General features: G+C 40.1%; 2 protein-coding genes across 2 annotated transcripts in view; both read right to left on the bottom strand.

The window, feature by feature from the left end:
- Nucleotides 1-3,969, bottom strand: part of mettl9 (methyltransferase like 9) — a 13,216-nt gene extending 9,247 nt beyond the window's left edge. Inside the window, exon 1 of the mRNA XM_047817907.1 lies at nt 3,893-3,969. The gene's annotated coding sequence lies outside the window, so the exon portion shown is untranslated. The remainder of the gene's footprint in view (nt 1-3,892) is intronic.
- Nucleotides 1,578-18,573, bottom strand: polr3e (polymerase (RNA) III (DNA directed) polypeptide E). The gene is made up of 21 exons (XM_027177684.2): nt 18,388-18,573; nt 14,357-14,476; nt 14,209-14,259; nt 14,033-14,110; nt 13,590-13,705; nt 13,401-13,483; nt 13,204-13,311; nt 12,876-12,925; nt 12,534-12,653; nt 10,467-10,552; nt 9,257-9,301; nt 9,022-9,113; nt 8,817-8,937; nt 7,899-7,980; nt 7,674-7,733; nt 5,962-6,119; nt 5,447-5,508; nt 4,870-5,351; nt 3,309-3,386; nt 3,062-3,187; nt 1,578-2,978 (listed from the first exon to the last, which is right to left on the bottom strand). The coding sequence occupies exons 2-21, from the start codon at nt 14,393-14,395 to the stop codon at nt 2,922-2,924; spliced, it is 2,094 nt and encodes a 697-aa protein (XP_027033485.1). The 5' UTR covers nt 14,396-14,476; nt 18,388-18,573; the 3' UTR covers nt 1,578-2,921.

Below are 18,573 nucleotides of genomic sequence, written 5' to 3'. Positions count from 1 at the left end.
ACAGAACATCTTATATCTTAATAAATCTGCTTCCAACACCATTGTATCAGGGAGGTCACTGCTTTTAGTACAAAGATGAAGAAAGACATTTAACTCATTTCATTCTTATAATTCTAGATTTTGGTGCTATCTCTATATTCAGTGGTCAGGTGGGACCTAGAAAATTGTGTCTTATTTAAATTAGGAATTATGGTCGCATGTGTGTGAATTTAAAATTAAGTTACTATTTTTCTCTAACACATATCCCTAATGAGCAAGCCGGAGGCGACGGTGGTAAAGAAAAACTCCCTGAGACGATATGAGGAAGAAACGTTGAGACGAACCAGACTCAGAAGGAAACCCATCCTCATTTGGGTGACACTGGACAGGAAATAATGTCAATGTAAATAATGTCCTTTCTACAACAGTTTGTAGTCGAGCGGAATTAAGCAACTAAGATTTCATGAGGAACTAATGGGTCAGCGCAATTTCCCAGGTTCACCACAGAGCCAACGCTAATTCCTTCCTGCTGAAGTCTTTATATGTTCACTGATAGTAGCTCAAAGAAGGTGTAAAAGACATAATGAAGAAGGTTCTCAGACAACACCCCTGCCTCGCCCCACAATAAAGACGAGAATTGTCCGACTTATCCCAATTGGTAAGTACTGCAGATTTTGGGTTTGTGTAAAGCATCTTAATGTATCTACAAAATTTTCCAAATCCAAACTTTTCTAGTACTGAGAATAGGTAAGATCACCCGATCCGATCAAAGGATTTCTCTGCGTCCAGAGAGACAATGGCTGCCATTGACTGCAGAGACTGTTATACATGATATTTAACAAGCGCCTAACATCTGGAAAAGAAAATCTACCCAAGATGAAACTGGTTTTGTCATGACGGTGTAACAAAGTCATGTTTGTGCTGTCGAATAGCCAAAACTTGGGCAACAATCTTTGGTAACTAGAAGAAGTTCTGTCTTTTTTAAATAAATCAACAAATATGTACTGTTTATTATCAAAAGACTAATTTAACACTCAACAATAGGGGAGTAATAATATCTGAATGAGCTTTATAGAATTCAACACAAAACCCATTAGAAAAGGACTTCATGGCGTTTAAAATTGCATCCAGTGTGAACTCTTTATCCCGGTCCGCTCTGACAACCTCACTAAGCTTCTGAGCGTCAATAGTCTTAAGAATGTCAGCAACATCTGAAAAGTGCATGTTAGAATTCGAAGTAAAAAGTTAGAAGACTTGCGTATAAACATCTAAAAAAAAACCCCAACCATCATTGATTTCCATTTGGATTTAGTTAGCAACTCCAGAGCCTGATTTGATTTGAATTTTAAGTAGCGTATTACTGACCCGATCACTCAAAATATTATCATGATCATATTTCAGTTTGAACACTGCTTTAAGAGATTTAGATCATTGGAATCAGGGCTTCAATTTCAGTGAGGCCTTTACACTTCTCCATCTTATATTACCTCACTGCACTGTCTTAAAAGTCTCCCGTAGAACAGATTTAAGAAACTTCCATCACCCGTCTGTATTTGATAAAAATTATAATCTTACAAATGCACATCGGACAGCAGGAGCACATTATTTGCAGTGTTTATTGAGCATAAAGTTCCAACGAAACAGCTGACTTCTCTCTTCAGGTCAAAACTGTTCCATACTCAGGGACACGTCCGTTTATTTCTGAAGATGTGGAATGAATGAACAGGATCCAATTGTATCTCAAAGTTAGAAAAGAAAAAAATTTGGATATATAAAGAAAAAGGTTCTGACAAACTACAAGAGCGCATTTAATGTAGGTAAGATTTCCCCTGAATAAATTACAGGCACTTTCACATGTCCTAAAAGAAGAGCTCAGAAAATGTCAAAACACTCGCGTCACCATTAAAACCGAAACCACACTGCAGTTCATAACAATCATCAAACTGTGACATCCTCGAACAATTTACCATTGAACACAGCATTTGCCAAAAAAACAACCAGATATTTAGGGCAGGATTTCACACATATCTGAATAAAGACAAATGAAATGATACACGTTTTAACATCCAGCAGTCTAAATTATCTTAAAGAATGACAGTCTCAAAGGCCACGACAGGATGGTCATTTTTTTATCTTTCACATTTCCTGTCATTAAATGCTTCTCATTGGCACTATAGCATATTCCCAGTTATTCTGATTGATTTCAATATTATTTTTTTTAAACATAAAAGAAAATCGGAGCTTTGGTGTAGCTGTTACGCTGAAGGAGTCTATGGCACAATAGTGCATAGTGTTATTTGAAATTTTCAGGTAAATGAAGAAGATAAAGGAAATGAAAATCACTAGATCCTGTGTGCTACAGTATGTTATCATATGTGGAGAACCAAAAGGTCATGGTTAGGGGATAGAAAAAAAACTATCATCTCTCATTCAGGTCCTAGGGGCATTCGGTGAAAAGCCACAAACCAGATACGTTTACCATCCGGTTTTCTTTATTAGTGATGCAAATGCAAGATAAGAAATGAACAGTAAATCATAAAAAAAACTAAAAAAAAAAAAAAAAAAAAAAACTAAGCTTTGCATATTCATATCTTTCCTTCGGTTATTTATCGAACTAAACACACTGTAGGTCCCGGTGGATCTTGAGCCCTTATTATGTATGAAATGATGAGGTGTCCCGGAAGTTTCCACAAGCTCTGAGCTTTTGGCTATGCTCAGCTACGTGTCCGTGAAGGAAAACACAAAAGCAATGTCCTGGAGCAGCATGTGGGCGACCTCGCAGTCCTCCAAAGCCGATCTTGTCCAGCTGGGGGCGGTGACTGATTTGTGTGTCGGCTCCATCTCTCCCTCGTACAGAGTAACCTCAGAGAGAGAAAAGCTTGTTTATTTATTTTTCTTTTCTTTTTTGATTGACAGGATCCCTAGGGCTCCTCCCCCTACTGTCACGACTGCACTGTGCCCTTCAGGTACCACATTCCTCCGAGGCTAACGCAGCACTCCTGTAAGGTAAAAAAAAAAGCCAGTTTTTTACACTCTGAGTCAAATCTAATGTGCACAAAGATGTCTAATGTCTAGCGGATACCTTGAGCAGCCGGTCCACATCGGCCTTGGTGACCGCATCGCCGAGTTCCTGTGTGAGTCGTGTCTGAATAACGTTCCTCCTCACACGGTAGTTCTTCATAAAAACCTCGAACAGAACCTGACGGTGCTGGAAGAGATGAACCGCAGCAGGGATTTTACATCAAGAGCAAGAAAATCCGTGACAAAACTAAGTAGCAGGGTACAGAAATAGCCACGACGGACAAATGTACTGAGCTGCATGGAGTTACCTTATCAAACGTTTCACCGTTCTCCCACAGGACAAAGACTTTCTGTTCGTCTGCTGTGGCACTGCTCTGAGGGGGAAACTGGAGGAAAAAGAAAAAGTCGAGGCATTTAGGAGAAAAGGATCTTTCAAATAAATCAAACAAAAACATCACAGACAACAGAGTAGTAACTTATATACATATGAAATAACAAAGGAAAGAAAGATACCAGAATGAAATATGACCAAGAGATATGAGAGAGAGATGAGAAGATGAGACAGAGAAAGAGATACTGGAGAGAAGAGAGATATCAGAGAAAGGGATACAAGTATGAAAATGTTCTGAGAGAAAGAGATGTGTGACAATCGATACAGAGATATGAGGGAGATATGAGAGGGAGCAGAACATATAAGTGAGTGAATGAATATGAGAGGGAGAGCGAAAAAGAAAGAACAAAAAACAAGTGTAATTCTATATGAATGTATGTATGTATGTGTGTGTGAGAGAGAGATAGAGAGAATAGACAAGTGTTAATTTATATTTTGTGTGTGTATATATACATTTATTTATTATATCTCCTTTGGCAAAAAAAAAAAATCTATATACATGTGTGTGTGTGTGTGTGTGTGTGTGTGTGTGTGTGTGTGTGTGTGTGTGTGTGTGTGTGTGTGTGTGAGACAGAGAGAGAGAGAGAGAGAAGGGGGACGGGTCGTGTCTCAAAGAAAACTGTTAATCAGCTTGGTGAATACCTGAAGATCCTTAGACTGCAGAAAAAAACACCAATTTAAACAAATGACTCATTTATTCCTTTGCTATAAGCTTGAGGATTCCAGTAAGGCACATGAACACACACACAAACACACACACAATGCTGCTTCCCTCCCAATGGCATTACGCTACTCTCCCCGTAATGTGCTTTGACTCCATTAATACTGAGTCTAAGTCAAATCTCAATGCCTTACCCAAAACGCCCTAAACCCAAACTAAACGGTTCTACCTCAGATACACAAACCTGGATTAGTCTGCACAACCTTGGTCAACAACAAACAATGGCGGCTTTAAAGCTGGATAATCATAAAGAACTAATTGCCTAAAGGAAATCCCCCAGTAACACAAGAATGCACACCAAACAGCACAACACAAATCCACACTGAGGTCTGAGCATGACTGTGTGTGTGTACATGCTTGTGCCTATTACATAATGCTACCGTGCAAACACACTAAATACCCTTTAAATACAGAGCACAGGAAGCCATTAGAGATCCATTTTAATTTCACTGTAGGACACCATGTTGGTTCAGAGGTAAGAAATAGAAACTTAAAGTACACAGCTAATAGGATTAAATTAAAAGAGAAACACATTCACTGAAACACCACACCAAATTCCACCACACCACAGCTCAATTAAAAACAAGGCTCGTTAATGTCACAGAATGGAGTAATAAATAAAAAGCATCAAAGTATCACTCAGACATGCTTGCTGAAATCTGTAGGAAAGGATCGACCTCTGGTTTGCTTTGTTTCAGTGGTGTGACACTATAAAAAAAGTGAAGAGTTTGGAACATCAGATCTCGAACATACTCACAGGCACTAGGATCTGTTTGCAGTGGCTGTGGAGGATGGTGTCCTGGAGCATGCGGTCCGTGACGTAGCCGAAGCGGCCGTGTCCCGTAGGAAGGCTGGCCAGGTGCAGGTTGAACAGCCGTTTGACTTCGCTGAGGCACAACACAAAGTGTTTCCGGAAAGTGCTCTGCACAAAGTCTTGGAGCTCCCGGGTAGGAGTCTGAGCTGCCTCGTGCTCGCCGTGGAGGCCCGTGTTTGGGGAGTCTGATGAGGGATAACCGTTGAACGAACCGTTGGGGACAGAACTGGACGTGTCCATAGGCTCCTCAGTGTCGCTCGTGTGTTCTTGTTTAACTTGCACCATCGTGTTAATTCCAACAGAGCTAGAAGCGGAGGACGCCTTGAGTCTTCGGGCATCCAAGTCTTTCTGCAGAGAGGCTTGACGCTCCCGTGCTTGCTCTTGAGCCATCTTGAGACGCTTCTCACCGCTAACCTGAACAGAGTCTGTAACACATGTAGATGCTCCTCTGTAAGACAGATCTAGTGAAGACGAAGTTCTACAAGAAAACACAAGTGAAAGAAGGAGTTTGGATAATTACCCAGCTGAGTATCCTTTTTGTGATGGAAGTCTTCCTTTGAGAAGTTGAAAACTTTTTCTAACCTGCAAAAGCATAAACCACAACGCACTAATTATACACAGAGGCATTCTGAGACACTTTCTGTACTTTGTGTTTGGAAATGAACTGGGGCTCGGGCAGGATTGCCACTGAAAAGAGCAAAATGGCTCATATTTTAAACATAAGGGCAAAAACCCTGTAGTTAGTTCCTGTATTTTATTAGGTACATTTGGTATACTATACATACATACACACACAAATACATATATATCTATATCTCTCCCACACACACACACTTCATTAATAAATTTGTAATGAAAATGAAACATTTGATGTAAATAGGCGACTCTGTGCTTTAGTGTTAGGCATTAATGCTGACATAAAGGTACTAAATGACCCTAAAAGTAAACTTAACATAAAAAATTAGACAAACAAGTTCATTTCTGACCCTGCAGCAAACATCAAATCAATAGTTTCCTCATATTAACTCATATTACTTGTTCTGGATGCCCAGCCAGAGCATGTGCTGTCTCTGAGCCACATCAGGATGCTTCTTGACAAAATCTTGGTCAGTAGGCAGCAGGAACTCCCACCCTCTGTTAGCTCTGGGAACAGCCATCTGTTCCAAAAAGTCCTTGACATCTTCAGGGGGCAGCTGCAAGCACCATAAAAACATGACACCCAAGAGGCAAAACAGAAACTAACATACAGGTCCATCTCAATAAATTAGAACGGCATGGAAAAGTTCATTTATTTCAGTAATTCATCTCATTCAATAGTGAAACTCGTGTATTATATAAATTCACTACACACAGAATTAAGTAGTTCTTTTTAATTAATATTAATAATATAATTTATTATATAATAATATATTATAATTATAATAGTTAATTATATTTTCATTGTAATTATTTTGACTCACATTTAACAAAAACCCAAAAATCTCATAACTTTGAATATGGTGACATGCAGTCAGTAAATCAAAACACCTGCAAAGATTTTGTAAGAAATTACAGATAAATGCACCCAAATTCCACTCCAAGACACATCTAAAAGAATCTAAAAGTATCATAAGGTAATACGTTTTGGACTCTAAATGTATAAACTTGATTCGATCGTTAGTATGTGAGCGGCAGCAGGACATCAAGGATCGCCGGACACAAAGGGTCTATGTGATTACCATTTAAAGTGACCATTTGGTCATGATTGTGTAGCCTGCTGATCTGAAACATTGACACCCTTCACAAGGAGGGTAAGCCACAAACATTCATTGCGTGGAAGGAAAACGTGTGGAAGAAAAAGACGTACATCCAACAGAGAGAACCGTAGCCTTGAGAGGCTTGTCAAGCAAAATCGATTCAAGAACTTGGGTGAACTTCACAAAAAATGGACTGAGGCTGGGTTCAAGGCATCAAGAGCCACCACACATACACGTCAAGGAATTTGGCTTTTTTTGATTTACCAATAAATTTTAGAGCACTTCATGCTTCTTTCTGCTGAGCAGCTTTGTAAAGATGCTGATTTCATTTTCCAGCAGGATTTGGCACACACCCACACTGCCAAAAGCACCAGAAGTTGACCATGGTGTTGGTGTGCTTGACTGGCCAGCAAACTCACCAGACCTGAAGTCCATACAGAATCTATGGGTTATTGTCAAGAGGAAAATGAGAAACAAGAGACCAACAAACGCAGATGAGCTGAAGGCCATTGTGAAAGAAACCTGAGCTTCCATACCACCTCAGCAGTGCCACAGACTGATCACCTCCATGTCACACTGAATTAAAGCAAAAGGAGCCCCTACCAAGTATTGAGTACATCTACTTTAAATGAACATACTTTCCAGGAGCCCAAATGTTTTTTATTGGTCAAATTAAGTATTCTTTTGTTAAATGTGAGCCAAAATCATTACAATGAAAAGAACCAATGAGTAAAACTACTTCGTTCTGTGTGTATATAATTTATATAATACACAGGTTTCAATATTTGAATTGAAATAATAAATTAAATGAACTTTTTCATGACATTCTAATTAATGCTCCTGTAGATAGACAATCTTTTTTTAGGGCTATACTGGAAGATTGTATTGTTTTTAATGGCAATGTTTCAAATGCTACAACAACACTGTGCATGCTTCCACCTTTTATTTCAGATAGACTACAAATAAAATATCCTCAACAACAGTGCACGCAGCTCCGTGTTAGACACCGACCTTTATGATAGCGGCGACCTCTTTTCTCATCAGGGAGCGCTCGATTGTGAATCTCCACATCTATAAAAATTAGCACACACAGGATTTCATGCGGTAGCACTGGCAAGTTGACTGGAACCGTGACATTCAAAAGAAGGCACCGTTTTGGAAAATAAGACAACGGTTGTAATGCAATCGTATTAATGAGTCACATCAGTAAGGGTTGTGTGTTTCGCTTGAACTCACCACAAAGTCACGGCCCCTACAGAGCACCTCTGCAGGCACGCCGCTGTGTGGACTGCAGGTGGACTTGGGATACAGAACATCGCTGAAAAACATGATCATTAAGAAGAAACTATTAGATAACAGTGTCTACTTAACATCTTATTAAATGTCGTCAACATAATAAAGGTGCATTGCTTAGTTTTAACATGAAAAACTTTTTACACTGAGAGCCAGGAGGCTTTCGTACTGGCGGTTCACATCTAAGGTTAGTAATGTGAAGGCTCTCATGCAGACAGTGAAGTGCTCAGCGGTACAGAACCACAGACTAGCTGTAGGAGGTGCTCTGATTTAGGAACTGAATAAAAATAAAAATAAGGTGAGTCAATATGGTTGTGCTCATGTGTGCTTTAGATTGTGGTAGATGAACTCAGATGCACAATGTGGCGATTGAATCTGGTGAATCTAAAACCAGACCGAAGCACTTGGGGCTTCTGGGAACAATCCCACTTAGATTCAGACTGCAGCAAACATGTCCAGTGTGGAAGATACCTTAGTTACTCATGGTTGGGACACAGACAGACACAGACACGTACACAGACAGACAGCCAGCCAGCCACGCACACAGACAGACAGACAGCCAGCCAGCCACGCACACAGACAGACAGACAGCCAGCCAGCCACGCACACAGACAGACAGACAGCCAGCCAGCCACGCACACAGACAGACAGACAGACAGCCACGCACACAGACAGACAGCCAGCCAGGCACACAGACAGACAGACAAACACAGACACGCATAAAGACAGACAGACAGGCACACAGACAGACAGACAAAGACAGACACGCACACAGACAGCCAGACAGACAAAGACAAACACAGACAAGCACACAGACAAGCACACACACAAGCACACACAGAGACACAGCCAGACACACACCTCTTGACAACCCAGTTTCCCTGGACGAGCATCGCCACCTGCTGTATGCAGCGTAGTACTGAAGTGGAGTCTGTGCCTGACGCAAGCAGCCCCATGAGATTGGCAAATGGCATGACCTTGACTGAATCAGAGAACCAAATAAATACCAAATCCTAAAATACAAGTGGTCTTGATGAGATTGAATTAGTATATTTACTAAACATACCATTCTTCATCAAGGTCTTCACCTGATCTCCAAGTGGCAATGTACGGAGCTGAGCCATGGACAGCACGTTACTAGGCCCCACTGGCTTAATCCTGAAGACAGAAGATGAAAGTTAATAATAAAGAAATTATTATTAATATGTGCAAACTGTTTACAGCTATATAAAGTATTAATGAAAAAATCTAAAGAAAACTGAGGATTTTGCACATACTCGAGGTAAGCTTTATATACTTACACTTTTTCTTCTGTCAGTGGAGGCATAAGCATGGCCAGGTACTCGCTGGGTAAAGAGAAAACTAATTAGCATCACAAATCAACCAGCTTTATACAAGGACTGCCTTTATAATGATAACTTTACAGAAGGCTCTTAAATTCTAAATTAATTCCACTTATGTACCTCCTGGTAATCCTCAATTTTACAATATTTAGGCAATTTTCACACTATTTATGATGGGGTTGCCATGTTTATCAAGATTACATTTATTTCTATAGTGCTTTTAACAATGGAAATTGTCACCAAGTGGCTTTAGAAAAATATATAAAACCTTATGAAGCCAGAAGCCTTTATTTTTGTCAAATGCACATTACAGAATGATGAAATATCCAGCTTTGATGGCCACAATGCAGCACCCCTGGAGCAGAGACTGTTGGGGGCCTTGCTTAGGAGCCCAATGGTGGCAGCACTGGGGCTCGACCTTCCGATCAACCACCCAGAGCCTTAACCACTTTATTTTATCATTTTATTCCAAATGTGCAATCCAGAGGGAACTGTGGCGAGGAAAACCCCCCTCACGATACGAAGTATCCTTTGGAGAAACCAGACTCAGAGCAGAACCTCATCTGGATGACACCAGATTATAAATATCACCACATCTATAACTTCATGCTATAATGTTCTCCTCTATGATAAGACTCTTGCTTCTGGACAGCAAGGGCAAGTACTGTACAAGGAAGACCTGATCTCCTGACTTTCATGCTTTCATTACACATGGTGATATGATCATGGGTATGTATTTCAGTCAAACTTTAACTGTGATACTGCAGAATATGCATATATACAATAAGGCTTTACACTGCCTGTGTCAGCCGTCAATCTCACAACCTTCCAGTGGAGCAAAACGTAGGGGCCATAAACCCGTACCAAATAACTTTCAAAAGACTTCCATTGACTTCATCATAAACACTGATTAATCTGGCAGTGTGGTTGTTTTGGGAGTCTCTGGGAGCTTGACGGATCATTTATTATTTAAGGCATTTGGTATCTAGAGTGAATTATATGTTTTATGAATATAATTGAGCTGGTGAGGTTTAGAGGCTTTGCTTCTGGTCCCAACAGTAGCAGCATGACAGAACTGGGACTTGATCTCATGACCTTCGGATCAGTCCAACATGTTCGCTACTAAAACTGAAGGTGTGTTCGCGCCATCGTGAGTCCTTCCACTTACCTTGGCGTCTTCACTAACTCAGTGTTCTCTGTAGTATCCATGGCCTGGCAGTAAAGATACTGACGTTCGTGCTCTGAGCGCCCGTCCTACAATTAGAACCGTAAAGAAATGGAGATGAAGATGAAAACACGCAGCAGCATAACAAAGTGATCCAGACAATACCATCCTGTACAGCTTAATCTAACCCAGGAAACAAAAAGACAATCGAAGATTCCATGTAACGACGAGCCGGGTGCCTTTTTGATTTCACAACGATTCAGTGTGGTTTGTGTCACGTATTCTTTAGCTACACTGTATAGATTTTAGGAAGCTAAAAATATCATTACCAGCCTTATAGCAAGCCAGAATATGATGTATGGTTATGTCTCTATAGAACTTTTCTTTATATCAAGTGTAGCAAATGGAATTTAAGGTTTATTAGGACCGTTATTTTGCCTAACAGTCGACAGAGTTAGATATACAAGACTAAGAGCACAGATTTAGATCTGTGATTCAATCCATAATCATGGTCCATGTTCATAAAAAAGGCTAAGAATGATCTGAGAGCTCATAACTTAGCTTACACATTTCTAGCTAGGAACCTTATCTTAAGAGTGATTCAGGAGCAATCGCAGCAACTCTGAGCAAGGAAGATACAACAACATTTATCTCAGAGAGGAGGCGGGGCTTAACCCTGTTACTATGTATGACGCATTGATTTGAAGACTTTGATTGGTTGTTCAAAAATAAAAATGGGTGCAATTTTTAAAATGCAGTCTATTAGAAGCCTTGAAGGATATTTGAGTGTAGATCGTGTAGGGATTACGTTTATGACCGATCATATTAGAGATGTGCCATCGTCTGTATCATCTTATTAACTTACGTTCATTATTAAATATAGTCTACAACACATTTCTTCTCCTTTTTTCACCTTTCAGCCATTTTTACTCTGCGAAATAAACACTTAAGACTCTTAAACGTCCTCCTCACTGCTCCTAACACTTTTCAACCTTATGAGCTCTTTTAAGGATTAAGATGCTTTATTAAAAACTTTTATCGTTACTAGGATCTTCTCTTTTCTTTTAAAGGGGAAACGCCCAGATTTCTAAGAACTTTCTAAGAATTACATCACTAGCAGAAACTCATTGCACTAAGAATCTTCATCAATACTGGCCCCGCCCTTTAAAGTCACAGACAGATCCATGCGGACTGGTGATGGGAAGTTCGGTTCTTTTCCTGACGTAATGACGTCATTCACAATGACGTAATGACGCAAATTCCATCATCCCACTGCCGGCAGATATTAATACAATCAATTTAACACATTCTAAAAGTTCTTTATAATCATAACTTTAGATGAATACGTTTCTTACATTAGTTTAGTTTTAGTTACATTTAGTTACATTTAGTTTTGCAACTAAAACACCAAGTACAGGCATTGATGTGCAAACGTGGATGTTTTACGTGCCTTAAAAGATAAAGTTAATAAACAAATCTTCATAAACTTACAAAAAGAGGCATATAAAAATACAGACAAACCTGCACAATAGTCAATAGTAAAATTAACTGACATATATTGATTTTTTTTTAATAAAAATGTTTAATAGCCTATGACTAGTTACTATGCATATCCCAATATGTATAGTTTGCTCTGAAGGTTCAGGACGCGTTCCGGACGCGTCCGAAACAGTTCGTTCAGTGTACTGATGATTCGCTGTACCAGTTCATCGGTTCTCGGACGAGTCCGAAACAAGCAGTTCTCAGTTCAGTGTACTGATGATTCGCTGTATCAGTTCAGTAATTCACGCATGCGCAGTATCAACAGCTCGCTCTCACAGTTCTCTCAGCACAACATGTCTCAGTTCAGTGTACAGGAGTTACATATACTCCAGGATATTAGTTTATTTAGAGTCGGACCGACTGTCAGGCATGACCGAAAGTGAGTAACTTTAGTAACTTGTGGATCGGTAACTGTTTAGAACGAATCAGTCCGATTTGGTGAACCGGTTCATCCAGTTCACTAAAAAGAACTGGTTCAAAAGAACGATTCGTCAACGAACTGGCCATCACTAATGCGGACTCGCCTACCTTTAATCCGTGGTAGTGTAAATGGACCCACGGCTCTTCTGCCTGTTTCTTCTGTAGGAACTCGTAGGACTGGATGCGTCGTTGACGAGCCTGTTCAGACTCTGGCCTGGAAAATCTCACCTTAACCAAAGGAGTCACGGTTTAATTACTAAACGTATGGCCAATACAAACTATAACAGGAAAGTTTGGTCAGAAAGGTACACAGAGGTACATTAAATATTTATTAGATAATTATTAAATTATATTTTCTATACGTGACATTCCTTAATACCGGTCAAGGCAAATTGCATTTTTAACATACTTCTTTTCTGATTTTATGTTTCGCTGATTAGAAACTCTTACAGTGATCTGCTTGGCATCGTCCTCTGCCTCGTCCTGAGAAGAGTCTCCAGCTATTAAAGGATGCAAACGCAAGAAGAAAAAAAATTAGCACAGGTTTCTGAAAGGCGATAAAATTATGTATACTGTAGATACACAATTGTAAATCAGTAAATCATTAATATCATTTTAAACCATTTTGTGCATTTACTAAGCGATATCGAATGGCATCGTAGAAATGACGGGGGAGTCAAAAAGATGACATATTGGTACGTCAAGACATTTCCAGAAAATTCACAGGATAAAAGAATCCAAACAAGTGTACAAAAAAAAAAAAAGAAAACACTCTTACCTTCATTGGCTGCCTCTCTTTCCTTGTGTTTACTGTCAGCTTTATCTAGATATGAAAAGCTTGGCCTCATCTGCAGAATGCCCTGTAATGGTGTGAGATGAAGCTCCCCTGCCAAAAACAGTCAGACATTCGGTCAGTCAGACGGACGGAAGGACGAACGAAGGTTATACAAGTCGGCAGTGACAACACATAAATACCTTTACGGAACACTGCAGCGGCATAGCGACTGGTATTCGTTGTAGCCTGGATCGAGGAGAACGTTTGCTTGTCCATCATTTTGCTTTAGGGAAAACAAAGGAGAACAAAAACACGTCAAGAACGTCAAGGCTTGGACAAAGGTCTGTAAAGGCGGTGGAGGAAAATCTTGCATGGAGTAAGTTACAGACATGGAGTAAGTGCTGGAGTCTTCCATCGATGTGCCGTCCACGTTGAGCGCGATCTGCTCGCCTTTACTGCGGCAGTAGTTGGGGCTCGTGGTGTCAATCGCCACCTCGATTTCAACCTGAACACAGGAGGGGAACGAACAACGCGTCACATGATATAACGCACAGCTCTGGGATTCTCTCCGTTTAAAACACACACTGATTCCCACTGTTTGTCGGTAGATCTTTTTCTTCTGGAAAATAGCTTGAGAGCTTGTGAACCTTTCAAATACATCTAATGTTTTGATTTGGCAAATGAAGCCAAACAGCGGCTCTGCTGTTTTTATACCAAATGTTGTACTGAAAATAATAACACAGTTTTTATGTTTACTGTCTGAAAGTGATCTCTCTGTCTCTTTTTTAATTTCCAGCAGTTTGAAAAAAATAAATAAATAAAGAAGCTTCACCTTTTGCTGCTTGGGTTTGATTTTGGCTGTTAAATGCGGGATGTCGTCGTAGTTCATGTGGGCGGGTCGCACTGGGTACTGTAACGGGGAACATTTTTGGATCACACACAACCACATTAAAATACCAAAAAAAAAAAATACACATAGTTTAAGCAAATTTTGGTTGCTTTGGTTACCTGGAATAAATACAGCTTGTCTGAAAGACTTTTGGCAAGGTACACGTCGAGCTACGAGAAAGGAGAGAAAAAAAAGTTAATATGTCTGGCAAGTTTAAAAGCACAGTTCACTCAGACAGACAGACAGGGAAAACTGTCAAAAGCAGACCTCTTGTATGATGGGGTCATCTTCCTCCCCGCTGGCCATTGTGGAGAGACGAGGAGAAAAGTTTGCCTCAATACTGTCAGCTCAGTAACGCTGAAGCACCCACAGCACAGCATGCAACTTCTAAAGACAAAAAAGCAGACGTCAGTTTCACTTTGGCAGAATTATTTTAAAGCAGGGGTGTCATACATACGGCCCGCGGGCCAAAACCTGCCCGCCAGGTAGTTCAGTCCGGCCCGGGGGATAAATCTGCAATATGAAAAAATAATTATTTTCATTTTCGGCGGAACTACCAGCAGATGGTAGTACAGAGCTTCAGGGTCTGAGTGGCATTTTTGTCAATAACTCCTGAGCTAAACGCTGTTACTAGCAAAACACGGTTGTAGCCGCCTCTCTACATTACTACGATAGAAAAGAGGTGCTATTTGTTTAGTAACAGCGTTTAGCTCAGGAGTTATTGTCTCGGGAATCTCCGATCTGTGAATATGCACCAACTTCCTGCTCCTTTAGTTCTCTCCAGCACTGGAAAGCTGATCCTATATTAACATGTACTACTTTTTGCCTTACTGTAAGCCTTTCTTTGCTTTCTTTCTTTGTTTTTATCCTCCATGTCAATGTTAAAACCGCTTTCTGCTAATGTCACACATGCGCACTGAACACTCTCTCCACCCATATTGACAAGACACGCCCCTTTCTGCTCATTGGCTACATGTTAGTTTTGATTTTTGTTTTGTTTGGTGGCCCGACGCAGTTTTCTGAAGCATTTCTCAAAAATCGGAGACCCCAACTTTACATGAGATTCTAAAATTGGCTGCTACTCAGGACATAATGCCTGATATTGATGCACCTGTGTAGGCTAAAAGATGCCAAGTTTCAGGGGTAAATTGATAAAATAAATTTGTTTACTTAAAAAAAACATACATATTTGCGTATAAATTAACAATTTTTACAAAGATTTTCTTTTTAAAAACAGCTACCACTTAAGATTTTAAGTGTGTGGAGTCAATTCATGTATTCAGAATTGCTTCCCGGAATTGGAAATTGGATTTTAAACAGTTTCTATATTTTGATGTTCGATTTATGTTAACATGCAGGACAGTGTTTTTAAGTTCCACAAACCTGTGACTAAATGTTTTGCGCCATTGTACAATTTTGTTTAGTTTTTATGCATAATGTACTTAAATAAATGTTAAACTGAGTAAAAGTGTTGTTGAAATTGCACATACTACTAAGGTTGTTCATAATATATTTTTGTAAAAGGACAATTCATTTAAAATAAAGATTTTTATAATTTACTTATTCTTTGCACTAATACAAAGAAAAAAGTGGACTTATTGTTAGTTCTATGTAATTTTGCTACGAGTTTACTGGTCTGGCCCCCTTGAGATCAGATTAAGCTGTATGTGGCCCCCAGACCAAAAGGAGTTTGACAACCCTGTTTTAAAGCATATAATGGCATGTTACATGTAGTTCTGCCTCAGGTTGCTGACTAAGGTATGCATTCATCTCCTGAACTGGGAAAGTTCTAGTTTGGTTTTGCCCTGAAAGACCATCTCAACACTTTGACATCACTGTAGATGAAATGGAGAGATGCTACATTCACACAAAGGAACGCCTCCTGCTGCTGATGCCCTTTAAATCCAAATCCACTGGTGGTAAATTGCTTGCACTCTATCCGAGTGAACGCTGTGATGACCAGTGCTGTGTGAAAGTAAGCGTTTAGAGCTTCGGGTCACTACACAATCCCAAACCAGGCAGATCTGCAGTGCATGTTGCCGCAAAGAGACTGAATCGACCTCTTTTTTTTTTTTTTTTAAGCTACTGTGGTCTGAGTTGGCAGAAAACCCTCTCAGGCATCGTGATGATTTGAGCTGAGGACATCTCACTGTTTGACATCATGACATACGATTCCTCTGCACATTTAACAAAGGTTATTAGACAGAATCGTACAAAAGCCTTTATTTTGTCACATCTACATCACAGCGCAGTGAAATTCTTTCTTCACATATCAAAGCTTTAGAGGTTGAGGTCAGTCAAACAGGGTGTCATGATCCAGCAAACTGGAGCAGAAAGGGTTAAGGGACGTGTTCAGGGGCCCAACAGTGGCAGTGCGACAGAGCTAGGGCTTAAACCCTGATCCTCTAATCAGCAACCCAGTGCCTTAACCTCTTGAGCCCCTTCTGCCTCATCGTAACCACAGTGTAACCTAAAACAGCACTGAAACTGGGAAAAAAATGTTTAGCACGCTGCAGGAATGAAACAGCCTTGACTTAGGTGTAAAAACAAAAGAGCCCTGAGCCTGGTGTGTACTGCTGGATTATTCTGTGATTGCATAATTTTATACTTTTTGAAAGCAGCCTTCAAACCTCCTTTCTATTCAGATACAATACCCACATCACAGTCATTTATAATCGACCACGACCAGGCATTTACACGATCCTAACTTGTGTAACATCAGACTTGTTGATGCATCATGCTTAAGCATCCGAAATCGTGTACCACGACAGTATGTACTGCCCGGCCTTTGGTACAGACTTTGGTACAGTAAGTGCTGATCAGTGTGTATGTGTGTAGAACAAATACAAGGTGTTGACTCAGGTGTTGTTAAAGAAGTACGCTTTCAAATGAGCTGATGTGCTGGCATCCACCATTTTAGATTCTGACAGCTCTTCTGAGTCACGTTGACATATCGGATCGTGCAGCATTCATAGGCTCCGTACTGTAATACATCCAGTAAACAGTAAGACATCCAGGGATTTCTCACCTACAAATGCATAAATACTGGGAATTCAGACAGACTACTCCTTCAGGGAACCGCTCATCACCTACTGTATAGTAGGGAGGCATCTCTGGTCTCGCTTTTATGTGCAAAATCTGTGGAACCTCGGTCAGCATCAAAGATTTTATGAAGTGTTAATTCACACATTGATCCAGGAACGTAGACACCCTTATTCATATAGTAGAGTAACACTTTAGGAAACTGGAGAACCTTGAGGAAACCCATGAAGACACTGGAAGAACATTGTTTATGGAAAAACAATCAAATCCCCAGTCATGCACCATGGTATAAAACATGGACAGACCCATCAAGCCATCTATCTATCTATCTATCTATCTATCTATCTATCTATCTATCTATCCTCATTTACAGCATTTAGCAGACGCCTTTATGCAGAGCAACTTACATTTTTATCTCATTTTCTCTCTCTCACACACTCACTCTTGTTCTTTCTTTCCCTCTTATTTTTATACAACTGAGGGTTAAGGGCCTTGCTCAGTGACCCAACAGTGGCAGCCTGGTGGACATGGGGATCAAACTCACAACCATCCGATTGTTTAGTCCAACACGTTAACCACTCCCTGGATGTGGCACAAACCAAACACAGAGCACAATCATACACACACATTACTTGTCAATCTTCCACCACAAACAGAGCAAAGCCAGGAAACAAACCCGAAACCTCAAGGTGTTATTAAATGAGAACTTGACCTGTGTTTCATTAATATATCTGATGCAAACCCGATGTCATCAGTGTAACTGTGTCATGCACAGATTGCATCAGTAATGTATCTTAAGCCCAAATAAATAAATGTATAATAAAAGAGACTACAGTTCTAGATGAAATAAATAACAAAAATTGCTGTTAAATACACAACAACGGATCATTTCACTGCAAAAAGCTCTTATACACGAGTGTAAAGGTCATAAACACCACCGGATCATAAAAGTGTCTGACAAAACAAACATGTTAAAGGGATTTGCTAAGCTACAGCTAGCTAGCAGCTAACACACCACCTTATGTTTGTGTGTTTGTTTTTCTTCCGGATCACTTTTTAACCTGCTTAAAATTCTCCTGAAGGATTCCAGGTGTTGTGTATTTTTTTTTGGCATTTCTTGCTAAAGATGAAGTCACTTGTCACATATTAAACTAGTGAATAATGAACACTAGCTAGCTTGCTACATGACGCTACAGGCTAATTAGCCTCAGCACGTTTCCAGGTAGATATTTCTGCTAAAAAGAACACGTTCAGACCTGAAGTTTGCAACACAGGCTTGAGTCTTGTCTGTCGGAGCGCGTTAACTTTGTCCACTGTGCTAGTCCATGTAAGTTAGCTGAATTGGTGACTGTAAGAGTGCGACATGTTTCTGAGTCCGGCTCTTAACTACAGACACGTGGGGAGGAGCAGAGCCTATAGCACACTGCTCTGTCTACCCATAA

This window comes from Tachysurus fulvidraco, chromosome 8 (assembly GCF_022655615.1).
Source record: "Tachysurus fulvidraco isolate hzauxx_2018 chromosome 8, HZAU_PFXX_2.0, whole genome shotgun sequence".
Classification (NCBI taxonomy): domain Eukaryota; kingdom Metazoa; phylum Chordata; class Actinopteri; order Siluriformes; family Bagridae; genus Tachysurus; species Tachysurus fulvidraco.
The sequence above is the reverse complement of the archived record's forward strand: the minus strand, read 5'-3'. Positions and strand labels throughout refer to the sequence as shown.